Source organism: Seriola aureovittata, chromosome 20 (assembly GCF_021018895.1).
Source record: "Seriola aureovittata isolate HTS-2021-v1 ecotype China chromosome 20, ASM2101889v1, whole genome shotgun sequence".
NCBI classification, from domain to species: Eukaryota; Metazoa; Chordata; class Actinopteri; order Carangiformes; family Carangidae; genus Seriola; species Seriola aureovittata.
This window is the reverse complement of record NC_079383.1, coordinates 4,847,970-4,872,484: the sequence shown is the minus strand read 5'-3', so window position 1 is coordinate 4,872,484 and position 24,515 is coordinate 4,847,970. Positions and strand designations below refer to the sequence as shown.

Genomic DNA, 24,515 nt, shown 5'->3' with positions numbered 1-24,515 from the left:
TTTTTTTACTTATCATTAATTGATACATATTTTTGCTTTATTATGTAGGCGCTAAATTTTTTTAAACTTAGTTATTATGTGAATTCCGAAGTATCTTGTTTTGGCTGTTGGATGTCACATGAGAGCCAACTGAGAATTTAACAACAAAGGGGCATTGCATGGAAAAAGGCATGATCAACACCTCAACGTATGATTGACCGAGCCCACCTTGTCATTGAGTCAGCAGCTGTCGTTCTTCTGTTTGCCTGACAGTATATAAAGCAAGGGTGGGTGGAAGTGTCTGGAGAACAACCATGTTGGTGTCTTCTCTCCATTCTGTGTGAATTAAAGGCTCTCAACATTCAAGGAGAATTTCTTCCACAAGTAACAAGTGATACGTACAGCAGCAACTGATGTCAGTTTTGGATATTTAAAACATTTAGTTCATATTTTGGATAATGCTCATCATTAATTCTCACGTTTTCCCTCCTCCAAACCCTCTGTTCTACCGCTCTGTACGCTGTCTCTACCTCTCTTATGCAGGGGACGAGGCTCGCAACTGCCCGCCCGCTGTTCAGCGTATCGATATGTGACTGCATATGGTGTGACTGATACGGTACGTTTTCTATCTGTAACCTGTTGTGTGATGATTTGCAGGACTCAGGGTTTGCTCGTGAAACGTCTGGAGCAGGGAGGCAAAGCTGAACAGGAGCGTCTCTTCCAGGAGAATGACTGCATAATCAAGATCAATCAGGGAGACATCCGCAACCTGCGCTTCGAACAGTAAGCTCCAAAAAGTCGGCCTTATACTGATGATTGTAAATTTTCTGCTTCCAGTAGCTTTTCAAATACTGTGATTTCAGTTTCTCATCTTCTTGTTAGCTGCACTGGATACCGTGCTGATTTAAAATTTTCCTTCACTATCTCCTATGAAAACTGGGACACACAGTGTGATTCTGAAGCTCTGTCCACTGTGCGATACGCAGTGGAAGTGCTGAGAGCTGCAGAGAGACGTGACAGCCACACAGCTGCACAATGAAACAGAAATATTACTGACTTGTTGGCCTTCCTGTAATAGGTCTCAGTGACCTGCAGTCCTTCACCACCGCTTCGCCCTCTGATCCAAAACTGCCCTACACTCTCCTCTCCATTCATTTCTATCGATTCATCGCTCCCCTTCATTTCCTAAAGTGGAAAGAAGATACAATCCTGGGAGTTTTCTCCCCATTTACCCAAAGCCACCCTTCTCTGGCACACGCCCGAATGTGCGGACTCTCACACACACTTGCACATGCTCTGACACACATGCAGTGACACCGAACTATAAAGTCTTATCTACACCCCCTGTGTGTGTGTGTGTGTGTGTGTGTGTGTGTGTGTGTGTGTGTGTGTGTGTGCGCACGCACATGCGATGCGTGTGCCAGGGTGAGAAATAGATTGCTTCTCCTCCAGGCTGAGTTCTGGAGGCAGTGCAGCGGAGGTGGTCGGCTCGGCTCGCTCGCTTATCATCCGCTCCTCCGCGGGAAGAAATAGCCTATATTCCTGCTAACGGAAGTCCAGCCTGCAGTCATACTGGGCCGGACGTAGCCACCGTGCTGGATGGCTGACTGAAATGATATCTGGAATTCCTCTGCGTTCAGAAGTAGATTCAGGAACCACCCATTTTTTTTTCCTCTTGAACCAATCTACCACTGTCAAAATGTGTTTTTTAATTTCATCGCTGTCTTCGGCAGCTTTTAAAACTCCTTCTATCAGTTACCTCACCACATTATGCTAATGTGTTCATCAGACTGTGTACAGAGCCACTAAGGTTTTCACATTCTTCTTTTTTTTTTCTTCTTTTCAAAACAATGCTGTTGTCATTAGTAAACATTCCAATTTCCTCCCAAACCTTTTCTACTGTGAAAGAGGATTTCGAACCAAATCCACGAGGGAGTGATGTGATGTTTTTTAGCGTTCCGCACTTACCCTCCTCTGCCAAACACACACTCCTCACCAGCGTGATGTTTGTAATGAGGTGAAGGAGCTAAACTTTTCTCTCCATCTGCCCCCCACCCCCACCCCCCCTCTTGATTGTGCGCCACACAGAGAGCGACAATTTAAAGTGATAGTCTAATCTCTTCGGATTGTTTTGCACAGATAAATATTTTGAGGCGCTTAGAATAACTGAAAGTAATGATGCATTGATGGGGTAATTTATTATTCAATCAGGCTCGCGTGGAGGTTGATTACTGGAGTGATGGCACTGTATATGTGCACGTGGAAACATTTGCGCACAACAACGCACATGCGCTCGCTCAGTCGTCGCCCCCCTCAGCGCGCACATCTGGGTGATTTTTGTAAAAATTCCAATAAGAATAAAGATGGGAGAAACCAAATCCCGCAGAAGTGCGTTCACATCTCGCCTCCGTGACACCGCTTGAGTGAAGTGCTGTGTGCTGGGGTGGAAGAAACTTAGCGGCTGTCATTTGGATAGAATCAGCATGGTATTACCGGCATGGTAATGGGGGAAACAGGAGTCTGGGGTAGTTGGATTCCAGACATCCACCAAACCTCTTGCGCTGCTGCGTGGCTCGCTTGTGGCAAGCCTATCTATATGCTAAGTGCCGCCGACAAACCAGACTAAACAACTCTTGCTCAGGGAGCGATGTTGAGCTCTTGTCTTGGCTTATTTAGACCCAAAATTCACATGAGACCCAGTGTGTGTTTTGGCTTTTTTCTTCTTCTTATTTTGTCTAAGGAATGAAGTGCCTGTCTCCTTACTTTGGAAGCTCATTGTCTGGAAAGCCTCCCTGATGCATGATTCATCATCTCTGTTGTGATTGTTGAGTCAACTCATGTCCATTCATCTCTAACTGCACAGACGCACACAAACACACAGACTACTACTGTAGACAGAGTTAGGTACTCTACATACAGTATATTTCTCTGGAATAATATAGAATACACGATATATAATACTTCATTCACATTCCTTATCTCTCTCCCGTCTTGATGCTGGTAATTATAGATAATGTATTTTCTCTTCTCTGGTGTTATGGTGTTATACGGTGAGTAGCCCTGTGTTTAGCCATGGTAACCTCAACTCTCCCTACCGCCTCTCAACATGCAGTACATCATAACCTTCCTTATCCCTCTATATCTGCCAAGCTATGATAGTACATTATTGTACTAGTATCTCTTATCATGTTAAAGCTAAATCATTTCTGTCTGCATGACCTCCACGCTCCATCTGCATCACCTTCCAGAGCCCAGAACATTTTCAAGCAGGCGATGCGCTCCCCGGTCATCCTCTTCCACGTGGTCCCCGCAGCCATGAAGAGGCAGTACGAGCTGCTGTCAGGCCAGAGCGAACTCAGCCCACACCAGTCCAACAGAGTCTACTTCAGCCAAACCTCTCTGCAGGCGGGGGAAAGGTCCAGTCTAGTGGGCGGGCCGGCGTCCAGGCCTGGACCACAACCTGGCCTCAATCACAAGTAGGTTTGACCTTCTTTTTGTTTCTGTGCAAGAGTTGCCTCATATGTTCTGGTCCCCACAGCAAACATTTTGTTGTTGTTTGTCCTGCAAAGGATGTCGAAAGACAGTTTCTGACATAGTTTCTGCCTAATTCCACGGGGGTCTGCATGAACCCATGTGCATGTCTCTGTGCAGCCCAAAATTTGAGAGCATGCAGACTGTCCGCGCCGCATGATGCGTGCCGAATGTGCATGCACCAGAAAAACTGGGCGCTCCTGTGCTGTTCATATGTCATGATGTATGTACTGTCTTCCACAACCTTGGTGCTATTCTTGTTGAGCTGTTGCACACACTGTTTTCTATTTTTGACTTGTTCATGTTGTTCAGCCTAACACAAGATACACAGTAGCTCTTCTTTGTGCTGTTGGGAGATCGGCCACAGTTTTTTCTAGGGCACTTGTATAGAAAATGTCCACCTTCCGATCGTAGCGTGTATAGAAGCCACACAAGTTGGCTGTCCACGTGAAAGTCTGCAGCTGCATCCGCGGTATGTTCAAGGCGTTAAGACATCTGCAGGGCTGTCCTCAAGCATGAAATGAAAGTTGCCCTTCTGATTGGATAAATTAAATTAAACAAAAATTTTATATCTAAACAGTCTCAGGGTGCCGCAGTTTCCATTGCACGGCAATTGCGTTTTAATAATATCTTCACTCTGAATCCATCGTAGTTTAAAAGCTCCACAATAAAAGGGAGCAAGAGTTTCTACCTGACACCTATTATCTCATCAACAGCCAATTTGGTATATGCCACTGATTACTATTACTTTCTGTAATGCCTCTGGCCTAATTGCAGAAAACTAAAAATGTTGGTGTTCAAGTAGGTCTGTGTCATTGTACTTTACAGTATAGCAGTATATAGTATAGAATATAGTTTGGGATATGCTCAGTTTCAAGCAGCATTTATTATTAGCTCAAAATAAAAAGAAATAAAAACATCTTCCAGTGACATAAGACAGACGCAGACACAGAGTGGATGAATCCAGTTAGCAGAGCACAGCATCAGAGCACAAAGTAACCACTCCAACGCTGCAAGCAATTTGTCAACCGATAAATTATTGACTGGACAACTACATTTTGACCAACCCATTGATCCAGGCTACATGTTTGCACTTGTCCACTGCCAACACCATCATTATTACAAATAGGGGCTTGAAGTTGTCTTGATGTTTATTCAGAAGTTTTTCTGAATATGATTTTGCAGAATATCATGATGAAAATATTCCCGTTCCTGTTCAGATTGCTGTTGAAATCGATGCGTTATCATTTGTAAAATGATGACCTATTACTAGTGAATTCACAAACACACAGAAGATACCAAAATGATACGAAAGAAATACTGTTTCATTTTCCATCCTATTACATTACAATTTATTTTAGTAGGTAAAAGATCTTTGTCCTGCTCCTGTAGTCACCAGGGTCCCCTGGCAGGAAGCACTCCGGAGCCGAGCCGAAGGTACACCATGTTGTCCCACACCATGATCACCAGGACGGCGTCGGCCCCCTCCCCCTCCCTGCAGCGCAGGATAAGCACGAACCCGTCCGCCAGCTCCTACCTGAAGAACAAAGGTCGCAGACTCAACATCCAGCTGAAGAAAGGTGAGAGCCAGCGGTCACATGGCTGCATGGTCGTAAAAGTGAAGATCTTTCAGCATTTTCATCAGAGTAATAATCAAATCCATGATGTGGCTGACTTTAGCAAATGGAAGGAGTAGTCACATAGACAGTGACAGTGGTTTGACTCTGTCTCTCATCCTCAGTGAGTCAAAGGGAACAAAGGGCCGTCTCATCACATGTATGAATGTATTTTCTCCACAGTAAACAGTAGGTTCGCGGAGGCTAAAGAAAAACCGAAAATCTCTCAGGAAATACTCCGAAATCTCTTCTTGCCTCTGGGGTTTGTTTAACAGTGCAAGCCAAACGCAAACACAGATCAACCCCTTGTTGAAAACAGAGTCGTGCTTTGATTCACTCGGGCTGCAGCACCACGATCTTGTGGCTGAAATATTGAGATTCAGCAATCAGTCTGCCTCCAGCTGAGGTCGGTTTGTTTGCCGACAGGCTTGTGATACTGGAGCAGTTGTACATCTTTCGCCAACCACTGTGGTGAGTTCACTGCCAGGCCCCCTTCTCATTTTCATCACTTCCGTATCTGTACCCGTATTGACGAGCAGAACCGGTGCTGAGGGGACTCGCTCTCTCTCTCTCTTGCTCTCTCTCTCTCTCTTTTCTTGCTCCATTTTTTTTTTTTTTTTTCGTCGGAGGGAGCAGATGTTTCGTTGAAACCTGGCACCGGGGCCTTAGCAGTGACTTCAGGGAATAGAGCGGCAAGTGAGGGCAGCAGCGCGGGCTAAATGCAACAAACCTCTGGGGAAATACAGTCACAAGCTGCTTCTAATATGTTTGGCAAAGGTCCCCGAGCACTGCAGTGCAAGTTATATTTATTTGTTTATAATGTGATAAAATTCCTCCCTTTTTGTCTGCACACAAGCCTCTCATTTCAGTGAAACCGAGCCGGGGAGATGTTGGTGGAGCTCCAGGAAGAGGACCGATGCCAGTAGTTCAGTTTATTTTCACTAGCCACATTGCTTCATGGTCTAATTCAACACCACTCATCATTCTTAAAAGTATGCTTTTTGCCCGAGTGACAGAAATGGTTTTTGAGATTATTGCTCATGATTTAAATGGGGCTTACGGGAACGGATGTGCCTCACTTGTAAACTTCAAGCCATTTGTAAACGTTAATGGAGACGAATTATCACGCACATGTTGTTGAAACGGAAATTTAAATCTGAAAGTGTGGAAATGTGCCTCTGAAATCCATTTTGACGGTTCCATTCGATAACCACTGGGCTTTATCTCTACTAATGTACATTCAGATCGGGTTCAGCAGTTTTGTTGTTGACTCATTGTAACTGTTGTGTTTCGGACTAAGTGGCTGCACAGTTCTGAGTGGCAGGAGCAGATCTTGCATAGCAAATTAACAAGAGTGCCTTAATCAAATACTGCAGTTGAAAAGGACATATGCACCCCATTAAGTCATTCTAATGTGCCTCAGCCTCTCCTCATGTTTGCTGTTTAATTGGCTTATTGGAGCCAGGATTCCTACTAATCCAGAAAGGGATACAATTACTTTTATCCTGGTCTTCTATTACCCAAAATAAAGACGTCAGTGGTTAATTACTGCAGGCCTATTAGAGATGCATTCTCCTAATTGCCTGATTGGAGACCGTTAACGACTGGATCTTACAATGGGCAGAAGTTTGATTCTGTTCATTAGGCTTGTGTGCAGGCCAGAGATTGGCATAGGGTGGGGGTAGAGAGTTGGGGGGGGCACCATAATATGCAGCTTATCCAGGATAACAGGAAACTGTAGGCACATTCTCAAAATAATGATCGGCAAAACTTCATTTAGAAATCTTAAGAAATGCAGCCACTTTTTTAGTTGGAAATTAAGTTTGCATTATTTTATTCCCCCGTCTCTATAGTTTCATTATCGCAAATTGCGCAGAGAAGGGAACCGATTGCCATGGCAGCCTTAATTTAAAAAAAGTTTGTCGCTCATAAAGACAAAGTGCAGATTTAACATTCAACATTAATGACGGCAGCTGTTTCCGTCTGCTTGGTAATCGCGCTCCATCGATAGAGAGAGATCATAGCGCATCACCGTCTTCAGTGGCTCAACTTTCTGACTTAACAAGCAACTTCTTCATCACCTTTGCTCAAGTTTGTTTGTGTGCAGAAGCCACGAGAAAAGTTGCCATCCGCACTTCTCTCTCTCTTTCTTGTTCAACACCATTACTGTCAGCGAGACGGCCGACAGTTCGACAGACTGCCAGAGAGACATAGTGGGGAAAAGTAGGTCATGATGAACCATCAGAGGTGCTGACAGCTCTGTGAAATGAGCAGCTTCTTTGACATGAATACTAATCACTGTTGTTACCATCAGAAAAGTCTCCGCTGAAACCACATAACGCTACTTTCCCACTTGACTGGTGGAAACGCCAGCGGCTAGGTTATGAACGGTGGAATCTATCTGTCTGAGCACGGCTCTTAACGACTCATCTGATAAGATTATGGAGCGTGGCTATTGAATTTTTAAATATTCTGTCAAAGAATAACCAACAAACACGATTTATTTGCGTTACCTCATTCCTCAGCTGGCATTTGAAACCTTTTCTTGCTTTTATTTGACAAATTTGGGTCTGGTCAGTAGAAAAGGTCAGCCCTGAGACACTTTTAGTTATCCCTTATTGTATTTGTCCACTTCCTCCAGACCAGCAATTCATATTCATTTGATGAACCTTAAAGGTCAGTCTTAAAACCTAAGGCAAATGGCTTTGCACAGCTGATACCTGAAGTGTTTTCTCAGATTCAGCTGTTGAATTTAGCCTTACACACCTTAAAAAGCCACATTGCTCTCGCTCAAGGATACATCAATAAGAAACAACTTTCTGTACAAATAGAGACCACTGCTGTGTACATTATGCAAACTTCAAACTATCTGTATATGGTAAAAGACTGCTCTGACCCAGATGTGGTTTGAACACAGCCTCCTGTGCAGCCATTCTACCAAAAAGTCTAAAGGACTTTTGGTTAAAACATCTGGCACATGATACATGGATGATTTAGAAAACAGTATTTTTGCTATTTAGATGTAGGTTATTGAACATCATCTTGATGCTTTCTGCAATCCATACTCACTCATTTCTCTCTGCTTATTCTGGTCGATAACCGGTCTTTTAATCTGACCATAATTTACCAGAGTGGCTTTACAGTCCACATGCACTTATCATAAACACTCAATTTTGGTTCATTGCATCAACGCTATATTTAGAGTTAGGGAAATGTTTTCATTTTTACATCCTAAAAAACCTGAGGGAGACACACCCTGATGGCAAACGCAGTGGGTTTGTAGTGACTGTAGGAGGTACAGAACGGTGGAAAACCATAATTTGATCCCTGCCCAGCGGTTGCTCGTGTTACAGCAGCGTGTAATGAAAAGGATCTTTCAGAAATGAGTCTAGTCTGTTTCTTAGAGTCACAGTGAAACCAATATGATGGTTTGGTACAGTTTTCAAGCTCCCCTCTGACTTTTATTAGCAATAATGATAAGTAGTAAATATTTATAAAATTCAGCAACATCACTGTCATAGCCACATTTTTGTGTTGCCCTTGTTGGTTGCCGTCTGCTGTTAGTGGCAAGACTTTTTGAAATGAAAGCAAGAAAGTGAATGACTATGTTTACCTGGAGAAAAAAAAAACTTGTGTTCTTGACATTTCTGAACTCATGAAGCTGCTGTAACACTTCACCAAACTTTATTATTCTCCCCCTCTTCACAAGGCTGTAAATCACTAATATCACTTTTATAAAAAATATAAAAGTGATATTAGTGATTTACAGTAGTAGTAGATTTACAGTATAGTAGCAGTCTTTCAATTTTACTGCCCAGGTTCAAGCACTTCTTCTGGTAAACTGACCTAACAAAGTGTCCCTGAGCAAGACACATGTTGACTGTTTGACTACCTTGTGGTGTTTAGTAAAATATCACATCTCATTTCTAACTATAAATCTTGTTCTTTTTTTTTTCCTAGGTCCAGAGGGTCTTGGCTTCAGCATCACATCTAGAGACGTCCCCATCGGCGGCAGTGCTCCCATTTATGTCAAAAACATCCTTCCTCGAGGGGCCGCCATCCAAGATGGCCGACTTAAAGCAGGAGATCGGCTGCTGGAGGTGGAGTGGCAGTTTTAAACAGCCTTTAATCATTAAATAGTGTTCGGCGAGTGTGTTTTTTTTGAGATTTGTATTTTATTTGAGAGACTAATTCATCTTTTTTTCCAATGTGGCTTTGTTCCAAAATCCAATCTTATGGAGCTTTTGTTGAAATGAGTCAAACACACTGTGTTCCCTATGGCTATAACAACCCAGCTCCAGTTTTGAATTGCAGGGGAAAGTGGTTAGATGGAACAATATTTTGATTATACTTCAATCAGACTGACATGAAAATCAGCCAGTGCTCACTTTAGGGGGAAATAACCCATGTTTAATTCCAGCTCCAACTGGCTAGGACGGTAATCTGCATAAAGGTTATGTGGAGGCCAGAGATTCCTCCTCGTTAAAGTCAGAGATGTCTTTGATTTCAGTTTTGCCTCTGAGTGTGTGTGTATCTGTGTGTGTATTCATCATTGCCTGTATGTATGTGCTTATCTGTATATTTCTGACTGCATGTGTCTGTGTGTGTGTGTGTGTGTGTGTGTGTGTGCGTGCGCAGGTTAGTGGAGTTGACCTTAATGGTAAGACCCAGGAAGAGGTGGTGGCCCTGCTACGAGCCACACCCATGGGTGGGACTGTGAACCTGTTGGTGACTCGCCAGGAGGACTCCCTGCTGCCCAGAGAAGTGGTCAGTTCCTGCTCAGCAAATCACTATATAACCTTGTGTTTTCACTGCTTTCCCACTAGGAAACAAATACCTCTCTCTCTCTCTCTCTCTCTCTCTTTAACAATATATTCCAGGACCTTGGTATTTCCACATTTCTTTATAAATGAGTTATTTGATAGTAGAGGAGAATTATACTTTATTAAGCTGGCTACATGCTTCTTGGCGCAGGCTCCGCAAGCACCTGTGCATGCCTGCGAATCTCCATAATTATGTAACTGTGGTCGGTCTGCTGACCCAGCGCGTGCCTCTAGAAATTTGAAGGTTTGCGGTTGCGCTGACTCTGCGTCGTGGCACCAACATCTTCACCTCCTTTTCCGCTTACGTCCAAAAAACTACATCACATAACCAAAGTGTTCATAAAGAGCAGAAGAACATACAAGCAAGTAGAGACCACCAAAAGCAATGAACTCAGTTTAGGAATCTGGTGAAGGTCACTTGATGTGTAACATCACATTACAGCTGGAATATTTGTCATGGTGGCTGCACTGATGTGACTTTAACTGCTCCCTCCATCCATCAACTTTCTGCACAGACGGTTTTAAATTCTTGTATCTTCTGTGTAATTCTAGTCTTATAAATCAACATGATTGTGAATTATAAGTGATATAATTTTGAAATTTCATGTTGATATTGAACCAAGTTTTTTAGTGTTGCAACAGTGGCTTTGGTCCATGTGCATCGAAGTATTTGAACAGAATGAGAGTTGAGAATCATATGAACACATGGCTCTTAAAGTGTAAGGATGGGCCAGTGTCGGCACAGAACCAACCGATGACTGCATGGGATGTGCACAGAGAAACACAAATACAGCTATAGGCGTAATCGCACTCTCTGTGCAACTGTGTTCTGCACGTGCTCACACATGCACATCAAAATCACACAGACTTGCACAAACAAGAGCTAATGATGTGCACAAGCAGACACACACACACACACACACACACACACACACACACACACACACACACACACACACACACACACACTGACCTGTAAATGCATGCACAGACACCCTCAAATGACGTGACTGAACAGACACCATTTTTAGCTTTGGACATATTCACACACACCCACAGTCGCACACATGCACTCGGGACACTGACATGGACACATTCCCCATGCACACACTCCCGCTCACAGACACACAGCCTACAAACAGGGTGACTTTGGCTGTCGTGTAACAGATGGTGAGGCTACTGCCCTCGTCCAGCCTGCGCTCAGCGGCTCTGACAGCGGGCTATGGACGTCACTGCTCCTTGGCAGACCAGAGGCCCCTGATGCCAACCTCACCTCCTACCCATAATACTCAGCCTGGCACCTGGGTTGTTAACCCCGCCATAGGAGCTGTTCAACCTGCAGAAAAATAGTCCTCTGAGACACATTTTACTCTGCTAATGTGCTGTTTTTACAATTAGAAATGCACCACCCCCTGAAGTTAGCTACGTTTCAATCGGTCTACATCTTTACTTAAATTTGCCCATTCATAAAGCAACAAATGGGACACATATTGCATTCCTATTTGTTTTAAAAAGTCCCCAAAAGTCCCAGCTTTAAGTTGAAGAACCTGTCGTTAAAAGTGTGTTATCTTCCTGTGACTGTACGTGATGTCATCGGCTGCTTCTGGCATCACGTGTGTGACCTTCAGGTTACTCGAAATGCTCTTTAACCACTCCATCCAGCGCTCAAATGCTAACTGGTGGGGATCCAACAAACTGATTCATGCCTCTCCTCAGCAGCCTTGACAGCAGCTGAATGATGCTGTGAGGAGTGTTAAAAAATGCATGGCTGCCCCCGGCCTGTCGACTCGTGAGTGGTGTTGGTGTGAGAGTTTGATGGCTACACTCTCTCAGCTCCTCAGGCATGACGCGATTAGAAAAAGTCCATCATGGAAACAGTGTCTAATAATCTCTTTCTCTCTGTTTTTGTTTGTTTTCTCTCCACCACCTTCTACACGCTGTGAGAGACAGTTAGTTAATATTTCATCACTTTCCCCGCCATTTAGCACTTTGCTCTCCTTCACTGTTTCTTTTTTCTCTCTCTCTCGCTTTCACATTTCATAGCAGTGCTTTCACAAATCTCAATAATCCCTACAAGTATGTTCATAAAAATCAGATAAGGAGGCCAAGGCTCTGCCGGTGACAGTTATTGCAAATAAAGCATGGTGGAAAAGCATGGTTGGTAATTGCCTCCTCTGTCCCCACACTCCGGATGGGTGAGTGTGTGTGTGTGGGTGCGCGCATGTGTTGCACACACATAAACACACATGTATGGACAAGCGTTTGCGTGCTGTCATTCATGTAACTCCCTCAATGATAATGCACTGACGTTTTAAATTGCGGCGTGAGTGACGTGCCAGAGAACTGCAGGCATCTGTCAAAGAAATATTGCCTTCACACATGCACACACTCACACAGGCGCGCGCACACACACAGCTGTATTGATGAAAATAGAAAGGAGCTGTTTTTTTTTTTTGTCTAGTTGACATTTGCCTGCTGATGTTTAATGTCAGCTCTGAAAATCCCTCCCCATCTCCTTTTGTTTAGATGTTTTATTGTATGCCAGGCGTTCTGCACGCGCCCCCAGAGGAATTAATTTACCCTCCCAGCATGTTTGCGTTCCGTCTTTAATTACCACGGTAGGGGTGTATTTTGACATGCTTTCAGGAGCAATAGCTGTCGAGCTGCTCTCGATAGCTTTCGATAAATATGTGCTCACTGGGAAGAGAAAAGGTTAAATGGCAATAGAGCAGAGTGGGGCGTTGCCTCTGCGATCTCCCCCTGTCTTTGTCTGTGTGGTTACTGCTCCCTCTGCACTCACAGGGATATCAGTAATATGTTGTATCAGAGAAGAAGTGCAGCCCTAACCTTCACCAAACTCTGAACTCGTCCTCGCTACTAAACCTGCTTTTGAAAAACCTCTCTCCACATAATAATATCCTATAATATACCAAGTGGAAGAAACTGTGCACGTCTTGGTTTTCTGTTTTGCTGTACATGTTTGGTTCTATTGGCTGAAACCTGCGACCTTCAGGGTCATAAGACGTGTTCATTAAAACGACTCAGGACATATAGACAGAGATTTCTCAAAAACCTTTAACTTGAACCCTGAAGACGCAGCAGGAGGTTCTGATCATTGGCCATGTGAACAAAATCACTTGTCAAGTGAAGTGCTGTTCCTTCACTCTGACGGCTCTGGGATGTCGGATCAGTGATCGCGAGGCAGGATTACGACGGACTGAGGAGAAGTCAGAAGGGCCGCTGCTCCCTACAGATTAAGAATATATAGGAGTAAGTAACATAACTTGGTGAAAACCCTGGATATACATGAAGCTATATAGTAATTCAGCGCTGTGTGTTATCTATAGATAACAGCTTCATGCATGATCTCTTGGTCACACCTTTGTAGTGATCCTCAGTAGAGGGGAAAGTAAGTTAAGAAAGAGGGGTGCAATTGCATCGGGATGAGATGAAGGCGTGAGTTCAGAAAGACGGGTGAGCATGAGGTGGCAATAGAAGAAAAGAAAAAATATAGCTACAATCCAAAAGTTATGATAATAAAAATACGGATAGATTGGAGGTAGGTGGACGTAGTATTCAGATAAAAAGGCGCGATTCTGTCGAAACTCTCCCATCTATTACAAACCATTCTCTCCCCTCATCTCTTGTCATTATTCAGATGCAATTATGCTGACCACAGTAAAGTATTACAATAGAACAACACACACACACACACACACACACACACACACACACACACACACCAACCGAAATTCCTACATAGAAACAGCAGAGGTACATTTAAACACACACACATACAGTATGTACTGCACATCTCCCACGCACAGCCAGTGGATGTTACATATTGTAGGTATTTATTTCCCAGCGTGCACCGCTGTTTGCGCTTACAGCTGCGAGCAAAGCTGTTCCTTTAGTCCACATCGCCCAGCTTTGTGGATTGTTGTGTTCTCAGCTCCGCTTTTTATTGCTGTAATAACAAAGTCAAATGTCACACCTCATTTTGCAACAAGAAATGGCAACAGTCAAAAAAGATGTCCGTCTACACCGCCGATGCAGCGCCGCATGAAGTCCCCTGTTGTGGTGCCATTTAGAGCAGACGCAGCAAAACAAAGGCAGGGAAATATAATCTGTGGCTACCAGTTTGTTATTACATAAACAATTAGTCGGGATGAAATACAGCGCAGGCCTGCCCCCATGTCCCCACTGATGACAAATCATTTTAATTCTTTCTAAACCCCTTGCTACAGTATAAGTGAATTAGCCTGTAAGCATTGCTGCTGTGTCAGCATGACTGATGTGATCTCAACTCCTTGTCTTACGGACACACACACACACACGCGCGCATACACACAGTAAACATATTTTAAAATAACACCACAATTGCTAAACCATGTCACGTAAAACCTGACACACAATATGGGCTTGACTAGTCACATATGCTCAGGTGCCATTATATCGTTGTCCACACTTCCCCTTACATCATTCTGTGACCCTACAAGAGCAGTATTTTTCTTACATCCAATGGGACTATGGACTGTGGAGAACAAATGGGCTCGTGAAGCCTCTGTTGTAACACTGCCGACCACATAAGAGCAATCAAACAGTACATTAAAATCCCCTCTTTATGATCATATCACACTTGTCACTGATCCATTAGTAGCTATATCTGCCAAGCAATGAGAATCTTAATTGCGCAATTAATTCCGGCCTCTGATTGATGCGACAGCCGAATTTATGGCTCGTGCAAATGCCGAGGACGCCATAGACAAATGCGTGACAGTATTGCTGACAATTATAGCAGACTAATGGCCTGTTTCATAAGTGCCAACCCCGGTGGCCTAGTTTAAAATCCTCCCTGCCATGTTTTTACCACTGTGCTGTAATTGAGGCATTCAGACATACTCCATTTTAAGATTTGTTTTAGCTGAAATGATGCTATTTATATAAGTTCCTGAAATAGTCATATACAGTAGAAATAAAAGCACTCGGTTCCCTGAAATGGTTCAGGTATCTGAACAAGCTCTCCATTGTTTTCCTCTTCCAAGTCAGGGCAATCATCGTCAGTGTTGCGTTGCTTTGCACAATTATTCACAGCAGATGATATCTCTGTTCCTTTTTTCTTAATCGCTCCTCTAACAGAGTTACACAGCTGGCTTTTGTTGTGGCGCCCACACTACAGTGAGGTTACCATTCATGATTTGCCCGTATTAAAGTTGGGAGACAAGAACAGACTTATGAGGCTGTATTGATTTTCTTGCTCCTGAGATCCATTTACCGAGTCGGTAGAGGGAGAAATGAATTGATACACGGCAAACAAAACACGATCCCCTGTCTTTGGAGGCAACTAAATGATACACAGATCTCTTGAGTTAGAGCCAAGTTCACTTCTCCTCGTTCTGTCATTTACTCCTCGACATAGAGTTCAGCTTGGCCAGTGACAGTTTAGTTAAAACCATAGACTGTAAATATAGATGGACAGAGCCTCTGTTATATCACCAATGCTCTTTCTTAAGAGCGGTTTTGAAGCTCAGAGTTGGCTGCTCTGCCTCCGCCATCTTGGCAGGGCCTGACTCCACCTAACTCTCGGCTAGTCCGAAAATGGGTAAAGAGGTGGAGTGTGTGTGGAGCCGAGAGTCAAAGTGGCCATTCCTTCAATTGTGCATCACCTTAAGCTTTAATAAAATTTTAACAGATGAGTTATGTAAGTAAGTGCGAGTATGTTATGTCGCACAGTTGTCGTGAAGGAGGAAATTAGCTATAGAGACCAAAACTGGTTTTTTTTTTGTACCAGGCTGCAAACATGTTGCTGTAACATGTCTGCTGCAAAGTTGGGCATTTTAACATGGGAGTCTATGGGGATTGACTCGCTTTTGGAGCCAGCCTCAAGTTGCCAATTCTTGGAACTGCAGTTTTTGGCACTTGGGTGTTGGCTTCACTTTTCAGACCCCGAGGTTTCTGCTTGGTGAAAACTTAAAATAGAATTTGGAAAAACAGAATCCAAGCTATCGAGATAATAATGCCAGGAATGCCTGAGAATGGATGAATCTTTATGGATACAGATGCTGATTTTTTTATTTATTTATTTTTTTTCTGAAAAGCTTCTGTTGAATGTCACAAAAATAAATAAATAAATAAACTTTAGAATACTTGCATATTAAGCTCTATTCAACAAGTCATGTTGGTGCTTGCTTTTAGCAGAGTTCATCTAAGATCAGAGAGTGAACTCTTTGCTTTTATTATGAAAACTCTGAAAACAATGTGAGGAATTAAATTGGATGAGTTGTATCGTCTCCACACAAAGCAGTAGCCTCTTCAGTGCTTTAACAGTGCAGATAAACCTTTTGGGGTATTACATTGAAGTGGTGATAAACAGTGCTATCACATATGCGGTATCTACAGCCCTGCCAAAAAAAGACATCTTTGGTGTTAATATAATTAGATGTCTCTTAGAGTAATGCTCTTTCGTCTCACTAAAGATGATGTAATGTAATGCAACTTTTCGCTAATAAAGTGCTACAGACAGAATCTTTCTGGTCTGTCTTTTTCTAAGTTTATTTATATAACAGCTGGTGACTGAGACAGATATTTTACCTTAGTAAAACTTGGCAAAGAACTCGATGAGATGAGTCATGTCTTACTGGTGGAGCTGATAATTTGAGGTGCTGTAACCTTTTTGCCAGAATTCACACTTCTTCGTTAATGAATTCCCAGTTGTACTCTGGGATATAACTTAAAAACAGAGCAGCTGATAGAATCAAATTGGGTGTAATCAGCAAATTGCTCCACTATAACAAATGTCCAGATATAGCTGACCCCTGCTTGGTAAATTTTAGCTGAAAATACAGTTGGAGCTCAGGTGAAGTCAAATTACAGGAATTGCTCTATAGGCCTTTGGAAGGAGTTTTGTAGAGCTGCAGTTTGGCAACCTGCAATCAGTGACAGCATCTGTGACTTTACACAGCTCTTCAGAACAGTTTGGCTGCAGCGGATGCATCTTAAAGGTCACTTTCTCTTCCACTTTCTGCCTAAAAATGCCTGAAATGATAGGGCATGGTGATCTGTTGGGTAAGGGCTGCAATGTGTTATGATGGCACAAAAAGTCTCTTCCCCATCTCTAAAAAGCATCCTCTTGCGAGGGACATTTTATCTAAATTGTCTGCTGAAAGCTTCATAAAATTCATCCTTTGCTCTTACTCCCTTTTTAGTAGGAAAACACTCATCCTGCACGTTCCTCCTCTTTTTCACTCATCTTTTCTTCTCTTGTTTTCTCTTGTTTATCACGACACCTTATTATTTATTTCAAGAGAGCCGACGAGTTCTCCCTGCGTTATTAATCTGGCTCCGATAGAAAGATTTTCCGATCAAAGTGCAGAGTTCACAAACATGCTCCGTCATAATTAAAGCTAATGCTGCCAAGCGCGGTTGAAGACAATGCCAGCCCGGTTAACGATTTCCGAGCGCGTCTCGTCAACGCCACCTGTTTTCGTCGAGCGCTTTTCAGCAGCTGTTCCCATAATTACGCTTGCTGTCACTGCAGAGAACGGGAGGGTGCGCCGCGGCGTTGTGCTATGCCGATAAACAAGGTAGTTAAAGGCCACTTATGGCAACACAGTTACTCTCCCAAAGGGGATTCAGCGTCTGTTTCCAGAACACATAATGGGTTGAAGTGTGTATGTGCAGTTGGACATAGAAAGCGCTTTTTATCCACCATTAGCTTGAAATGAGAGGCATCTGCTTCATGATGTGCATCTGTACTTTGGTTCCGCTGAAAACGCCTTTACGAACATTCTCAGTTGCCAAGCCCACACTTACAAAGCCACCTTCTATTTTTCTTACGCTCTCTTTAATTAGATGCGTCTGAACATCTAGTATCAACCCTTTATGCGCTTTTGCTTGCTCACAGTGAGATCCACTCGGCGCCGTCACTGATGCATTTGCAGTGATGTCCATAGCTCTGGCCTCGGATGCCCTCGCAGAAACAGAATTGGTTTCCCTAATGAGCCAAATGAGCTTTCTCATTACAACATCCCCAAAGGACAACAGTCCCACTTTGTCAGCGCAGTCAAAAATCTGCTGGATTGCCTGGTGAAGAACATGTGTTGTTAGTTCACAAACACTTAAATGTGTTACTGTGCTCTTCATGCCCTTCAGTTCTGTGTAACAGCTTGCCTCTCAACCCATCATTGTACCTGCAAAAGCCTGGATTTGTTTTTTAGGCTTAGAGGTATTTAATATTCTGCCTCTTTGTCAGAAAATGTTGTGCGAAGAAACACAGCCAAAAGAAATTTGTGTTATCACGCGTGCACCCCTTTTGCAATTACATCCTTGGCTGATTTCTTTTAGCCTTTTTAAATTCATTTCCAATGACCTTTAATGTCACCAAATTGGGCCAAGTGTGGAAAGAAGTTTCCAGCAGTGTTAATTGTTTTAGGCAGTGATGTGCGGAGAACTCAGAGTTATGTGTGAATAGAAGTAATTGTGATTCATTTGCACTTTCTCTCTTTCTCTGTCTCTGTCTCTCTCTTTTTTTTTTCTCTCTTGTATCTCACTTAGGCTTTTTCTGTTGCTCTGTTTCTGTGACGCACACTTGCACACACATCCAGCACACCTTCCTTGTTAGCACGTGACGAGTTAAGCGAGGTAGAAACAAAACAGAAAGGCCTATTAAGCAGGCGAGACTCTTGCTAGAGCGATGAGTTTTTTCCTCTGCCCTCTTCTGTTCACCTGCTTGTGTCTCTGCTGAAATGCCGCCTCTATCGCCCTCCCCTGCCCAGACAATAGACTGTAATGAATGGGAGCTACCCCATCACAGTGTTAATTAATAAAGGACTTAATCGTATAATGGAGTGTGACTGCATGGCTGAGTCAGAGAGAGCAGAAAGGAGACGACACAGGCTTCTTACAGGCACTCCACTTAAAAGTGGTTTAATAATAAGTTTGACCTTAATGATCAGCACCTGAACACAGCGCTGCACCTTTTATTCACCAGGCAACACCGAATATTTGCAGCCATTCATGGATCGTGTTGTGACTTTACAAAACATAAAACATGTGATGCAGTGCGCACACATTTTTTTCTTTAAAAAGTATATTTACTACATCAGGGCCAAATCATCCGAGGGATACAGTATCTTCTGGATGATTTGCACAATGTAAACAGAACGAAACATGGTGGCACTCATGGAGGTTGCTAGATCGCTATGAAAACAGCATGGACATAAAAAAAAAGAAAAAAGGGAATTGTTATTATTAGTTTCTCTTTAAAACGTTTCTGAGCATGTAAAGGGATTTTCACAAATATTTCTAAAGTTTGTAGAAAATCCAAACCTTTGTAAACCTGTAAAATGAATCTGCTGGAGGAATTCAAGTTGGTGTATGTGGAGAAAAGATTTGTATTAACAAAAAAAAGAGACTGAATAAAATCTGTGAACAAACCATATGAATGGTGAGGTCACACAAAGACACTGTGATAAAAGTGCTTTGTGTACAATCACAGAAGCAGAAAAAACTGCTGAATCTGATTGGACAATGATAGCCCAATCACAAAGCACAGTCCAGTCAGAGTGCAGACGCTTCTGTTGCCTGAAAGCTGTAATAGATTTTCAAGATGGACGACGGCTCAGTCTCCTCCATATTATATTTGATGATGCTGTAAAACCATTGAATGTGCTGTGTATGTATGCAAACCCACCTGGGTCAGGTGTGGTCTGTCCGTGGCTTCAGCAGACAGTAGTGGTGGAGGTGTTAGACATTTAGCCATCGTTAGTAAGAGTACCTTCTCTGGAGAAAATGTTGTCCATCTGGATTTGTCATTCCATGTTAGTGAACGGTTTCCTGCCAGTGACCGTATCAGAAAAACAAATTTGATTTGAGAAAACATGTTAAAAAAACGTATAGTGTTACAGTTATCAATACATATGTACGTTAAAACTTTTTTTTTTCCTGGTACCTTTTAGCTTGACCACAACATCAGGGCCAGCCTTATAAAAATGTGGCTGGCTGACTGACTGACTGACTGACTGAGTGATAAGGTTACACCATTGGTCGGTCGGCTGAGTGTCAGAGTTGGTCTAGCTCAACTTAGCGCCTGTGTCGTTATCCAACTTTTCAGACACCTTTGGTGACTTTTTTTTCTTCAAAAAAGCACCTAGAGAAAAAACCTCGTACATTTCTGGACCAACCTTAGCTACTTTCCATGGAAGAGAGTCGCCAGTGTTGCCCTGCGAGTGCAAGGTCGGGCTTTCCCTCCGCAGACGCACCTCTGTATGCAGATTGCGTCACATCCGTAGAGCAGCAGCTTGGAAGAAATGGCTGCTGGTTAACATGTAGTCTTAATGGGCCACATTTCAGTCTCTTTTTCCTACTTGTTTCGTTGCGCGACAACAGAAACAGAAGAACATGTCAATGACAAGAGCTTTACTGGAAATTTGACTGTATTAAAACACTGTATGTGTGAGCACAGAGAGTAGGAGAGAGGGTGAAACCAGTCGACACTATCCAAGGTTTTGACCTAGTCTTGTTGAAGTTGATTTAAGCATGCAACCTTTTCAGCGTTTTTACATCAGTTCATCTGCTGTCAGTACTTCTGCACTCTCTGTCCCAGGTGCATACACGGGGCTGAGCTTGGAACAATGACTTGACTTTCTTTTTTCTCCCGTACAGAAGTTGTTGAATCTAGCTCTGCCTGAGCTGAATCGGAGCAACAAGGCCTGTCAAGCAGCCTGACAAACTCATTCTTGGCTAGCGGAGCTTGTTCCTGTCTGATGAAAATGTTACACTGCTCTCTCATTCTCTGCCTCGGTCTGCTATTCCCGGAACACAGCTCTGAGTGGGTGGTTAGTCTGTCATCATTTTGGACGAGAGCACGCGCGCACGAACACACACACACACACACATACATACACACACATACACACACACACACATACATACACACACATACACACACACAGACAGAGACAGGGTCCATCCAAAGTCATTTTTTCATCCAATGTATAACTATCTTTAACTGCTGGGCTAAAAGCATCTCCAGGGACAGAACTCATAGCCAGTATTTATTTGTTTTATTTTGATGAAACATCTTCATTAAAGAGAAAGTTTGACCCTGCCAGTGACACACAAAGCTATTCATCTATGAGTGTTCTTTTCAGAGCGGAAATAGTACGTTTGTGCTGCGTTGCTAGGGGGCCTGCATTGGAAACCAACTGATGACAACTCATGAGTTGAGTTAAGGTTGCTCCAATATAACTGCTGTTAAAGCCTCTAGATTATACACATATAAATTCTGACAGAATGTCTTTACACATTCCAGAGAAGAACAGGAAGTTAAACATCGTTGATGCATTATGTTTACCCCTTCACTTCATAACAAATAGTTTTCTGTGCCTTATCTGCTTCATTCATCTGTGTGAGGGGAAAGCAAAGGGTCACTTCCCGACAAGAGCCAGTGATTTCTGCAATACGTGGAGTTGTTGAAACGCGGAGCGATTAAATGAATTCCAGCGGTGTGAATTTACTAATGGTCCATTCAGGGACAAAGCCCAGTTGGCAAGTTGTACAGACAGGTGTACTGCCATTTTGAAAGAGGAAGAAAAGAAGAGAGAAAGAAAAAAGGGGGGCAGATAGGATGGCCGTCTGGAGAATAGGGGCTCAGTCAGAGAATGTTGAAAAGAGCCTCCACCTGAACGCACCACTGCATCCTAATAACTCCTCAGCCTCCCGGAAAGAAAAAAAAAACACCTTATGCTTTAGCTTTCCTCTCTTTCCTCGGCTTCACTCTTTATCCGAGCAGCTGTGAAGGGCACACACCTGGCTGCCATCCATCTGGGGGTGTGTGTGTGTGTGTGTGTATTGATGTGAGGCTATTTAAAGAAGTCTTGCTGTTGGTTTCTGGGGTTGATTGCTCTGTCCGCCAGTATTGTTCATGTGGATTTGGCTGCCATGGCAATAACTACACATGTACATGTACTATCTGGCCAATCACAGTATTGCAGCACAGCACTCCAGCTTCCTTTTGAGCGGGCTTGTGATCGGACAGTCGTCGGCTCTTATCTGCAGAATATAAATGTGTGGGGAAAGTGGATGGGATAATATGTCACTCTTCAACAGCTGCTGCTGATGTGCCCTTAAACAAGTCACACGATAATAATAATATAAATAATAATACATTTTATTTATAGGCGCCTTTCAAGATACTCAAGGACACCTTACAACACACAGTAAGAGAAATCAAATAAACAGCAGCAACAGAGAGTTATCCAACAAGGCAAATAATACAAAATAAGTTAGAAAGAATAACTGCATAAAATAAGTATAATTACACAGAGTGCTAGTTTGAAGATGTGTGTTTTGATGTGGAGGATGATCTAAGAGTACGGGCAGATGTGAAGTAGATCATCATAACTCCCAAAATGATGGCGGTTCTCAGTGTGGTCAGTAGCAGGGGCGTGGCCGGACGACTGACCCCTCTTTGAAATGTTCAGAAAATGTATTCTTTTCTCCAAGTGTTTGGAAAAGAACAACGGTGAATTAAAATCAAAGCTGTTGATTGGCTATATCTTGGAAATCTTTGGTTGCCACTTAAACACTGAACGGTAATTCCTCTATATCATCTTCACCAGGTTTTTCCCGTAGTCAGTGTAAAAAAAGAAACTGTCAATTCCTTGATGCCTCTGGTGTTTTTTCCACAAACACTCGTTTTTTCTCACACCTTCTTTTCCCCCCTTCTGTTCGGCTGCCAGCGAGAAGTAAAATACACAAATACTTATTGTTTTTTTTTTGTTTTTTTTCATCAGATGCTCTTTGTTAGACACCAGTGGAAATTGTCAGAAAAGTAACTGGAGTGGTTGTTTGATGGATTATTTTCCAGCTGAATTGATCACGCTGGGTGTTAGACACTCGCCGTTACTCCTTCACACCTATCTGGCAGCTGAAATGAACCACCTTTGTGTACCATGCATGAAGATCTGCAGTGCGGGCCCTGCGACAAAAAAGCTACTGCAGTCATTTTCATCAAAAGGCCCGCGGATCGTACGGGTAAAGAAGGTCGCATTCTTAACATGTCCCAAATTATCCTTCAAAGGGGCTGTTGTTCAAAGGAAGCCGCTGTTGTTTGAGCGTCAAATTGCTACCTGGCGTTTTCAAAGTTCTTCACTGTCCCCGCTGTTCTTACACCGGGCTCATGGCGGTGGAAGGGAATTAGCAGCGCTTGGCTAGGCAGTATGGCCAATTGACGATGACAGCCCTGAGATATGTGACATGCTTGCCATCCATTCGCTTTCCTCTCCTGCTCCCCTCATCTTACCCCTCTTTATCTTGTCTCCCGCTTGCTTTCCATTTTCTTGTCATTCACTATCCCTGTTCTTTTTTTTTCCCAATCTTTGTTCCACTGTTCTCTGTATTCTTTTTCTCTTTGTTTTTCTGTCTAACCAAAGTTAGAGTCAGATACTTCTCACAGGCAGTTTAAAGCAACAATGACACTGTAGTTTGGATCAACAACTTTCTTTTTGAAGGCCAGCTGATTATAGGATAAAATAAATCTCAAAGAGACCTCTCTCTCTCTTTCTTCACTACCCTCAGGAGACAGAGGAAGACGACATGGTGTTAACACCTGATGGTACACGAGAGTTCATGACCTTTGAGATACCCCTGAATGACTCAGGCTCCGCAGGCCTGGGAGTCAGCGTCAAGGGCAACCGGTCCAAGGAGAACCATGCTGATTTGGGCATCTTTGTAAAATCCATTATCAACGGAGGGGCTGCTAGCAAGGCAAGTAACTACTCCCATCCACCCACTTATCCTACACATTACCTTGATGGATTTCATTGATTTCATTCATTGTTTTTGTTGTAACTCAAGGACCCGCAGTTAAGTACAAAGATGAGGTGGACCACAATGCTGTAGGGCTGCTGCCCTGAGGAAATACTGTACATTAGAGTCAAAGCCAGATTGTTTGTGATTTTCAGATGGTCAATTGATGTGTATGAGTGGCATGACAACCACGCTGGGAATTTTGTCCTTGTTCTGTAACATTTTATTATTCCCTTGAAAAACAGATATTGAATTTGAGTCCAGTGTTTGTGAAAGCCATGGGTTTGGTACATTTTGTCCTCCAAGGTCTGCAAACAGAAAATTACAGCATCATTATCTCATTAAATATGTTCCAGTAAAAAGTAAATAGGGAAACAAATTTATGATTTTCAGTATCTGTTGTGATTTCCTTGCAGAAAAAGCTACATGTGATCCCAATCAGTCTCCATTAAGTGTCCTTCTGGAGCAGCTGCAGAATCTACATGTTCGTGTTTAAAACTAATGATGATGGTATTCACAAGCGTTTCATGAGCTGGATGTAATGTTCCCACCATGGTGTTTGTCTGCAGGACGGACGTCTACACATCAATGACCAACTCATTGCAGTCAATGGAGAGTCGTTGCTCGAGAAGACCAACCAGGAAGCCATGGAAACGCTGCGCAAATCCATGTCTGTAGAGGGCAACAAGCGAGGCATGATCCAGCTCATCGTGGCCCGGCGGGTGGCAAAAAACAATGAGGTAGCCTAACAGTTGGG

General features: G+C 43.1%; 1 protein-coding gene across 3 annotated transcripts in view; it reads left to right on the top strand.

The window, feature by feature from the left end:
* LOC130160991 (partitioning defective 3 homolog) overlaps window positions 1–24,515 on the top strand; it is a 343,348-nt gene that overhangs the window by 168,888 nt on the left and 149,945 nt on the right. For all 3 annotated transcript variants that reach the window (XM_056363858.1, XM_056363857.1, XM_056363859.1), the window contains exons 8-14: window positions 637–762; window positions 3,228–3,455; window positions 4,903–5,090; window positions 9,087–9,226; window positions 9,765–9,893; window positions 23,528–23,716; window positions 24,328–24,498. In XM_056363858.1, coding sequence (XP_056219833.1) covers window positions 637–762; window positions 3,228–3,455; window positions 4,903–5,090; window positions 9,087–9,226; window positions 9,765–9,893; window positions 23,528–23,716; window positions 24,328–24,498 — 1,171 coding nt within the window. The remainder of the gene's footprint in view (window positions 1–636; window positions 763–3,227; window positions 3,456–4,902; window positions 5,091–9,086; window positions 9,227–9,764; window positions 9,894–23,527; window positions 23,717–24,327; window positions 24,499–24,515) is intronic.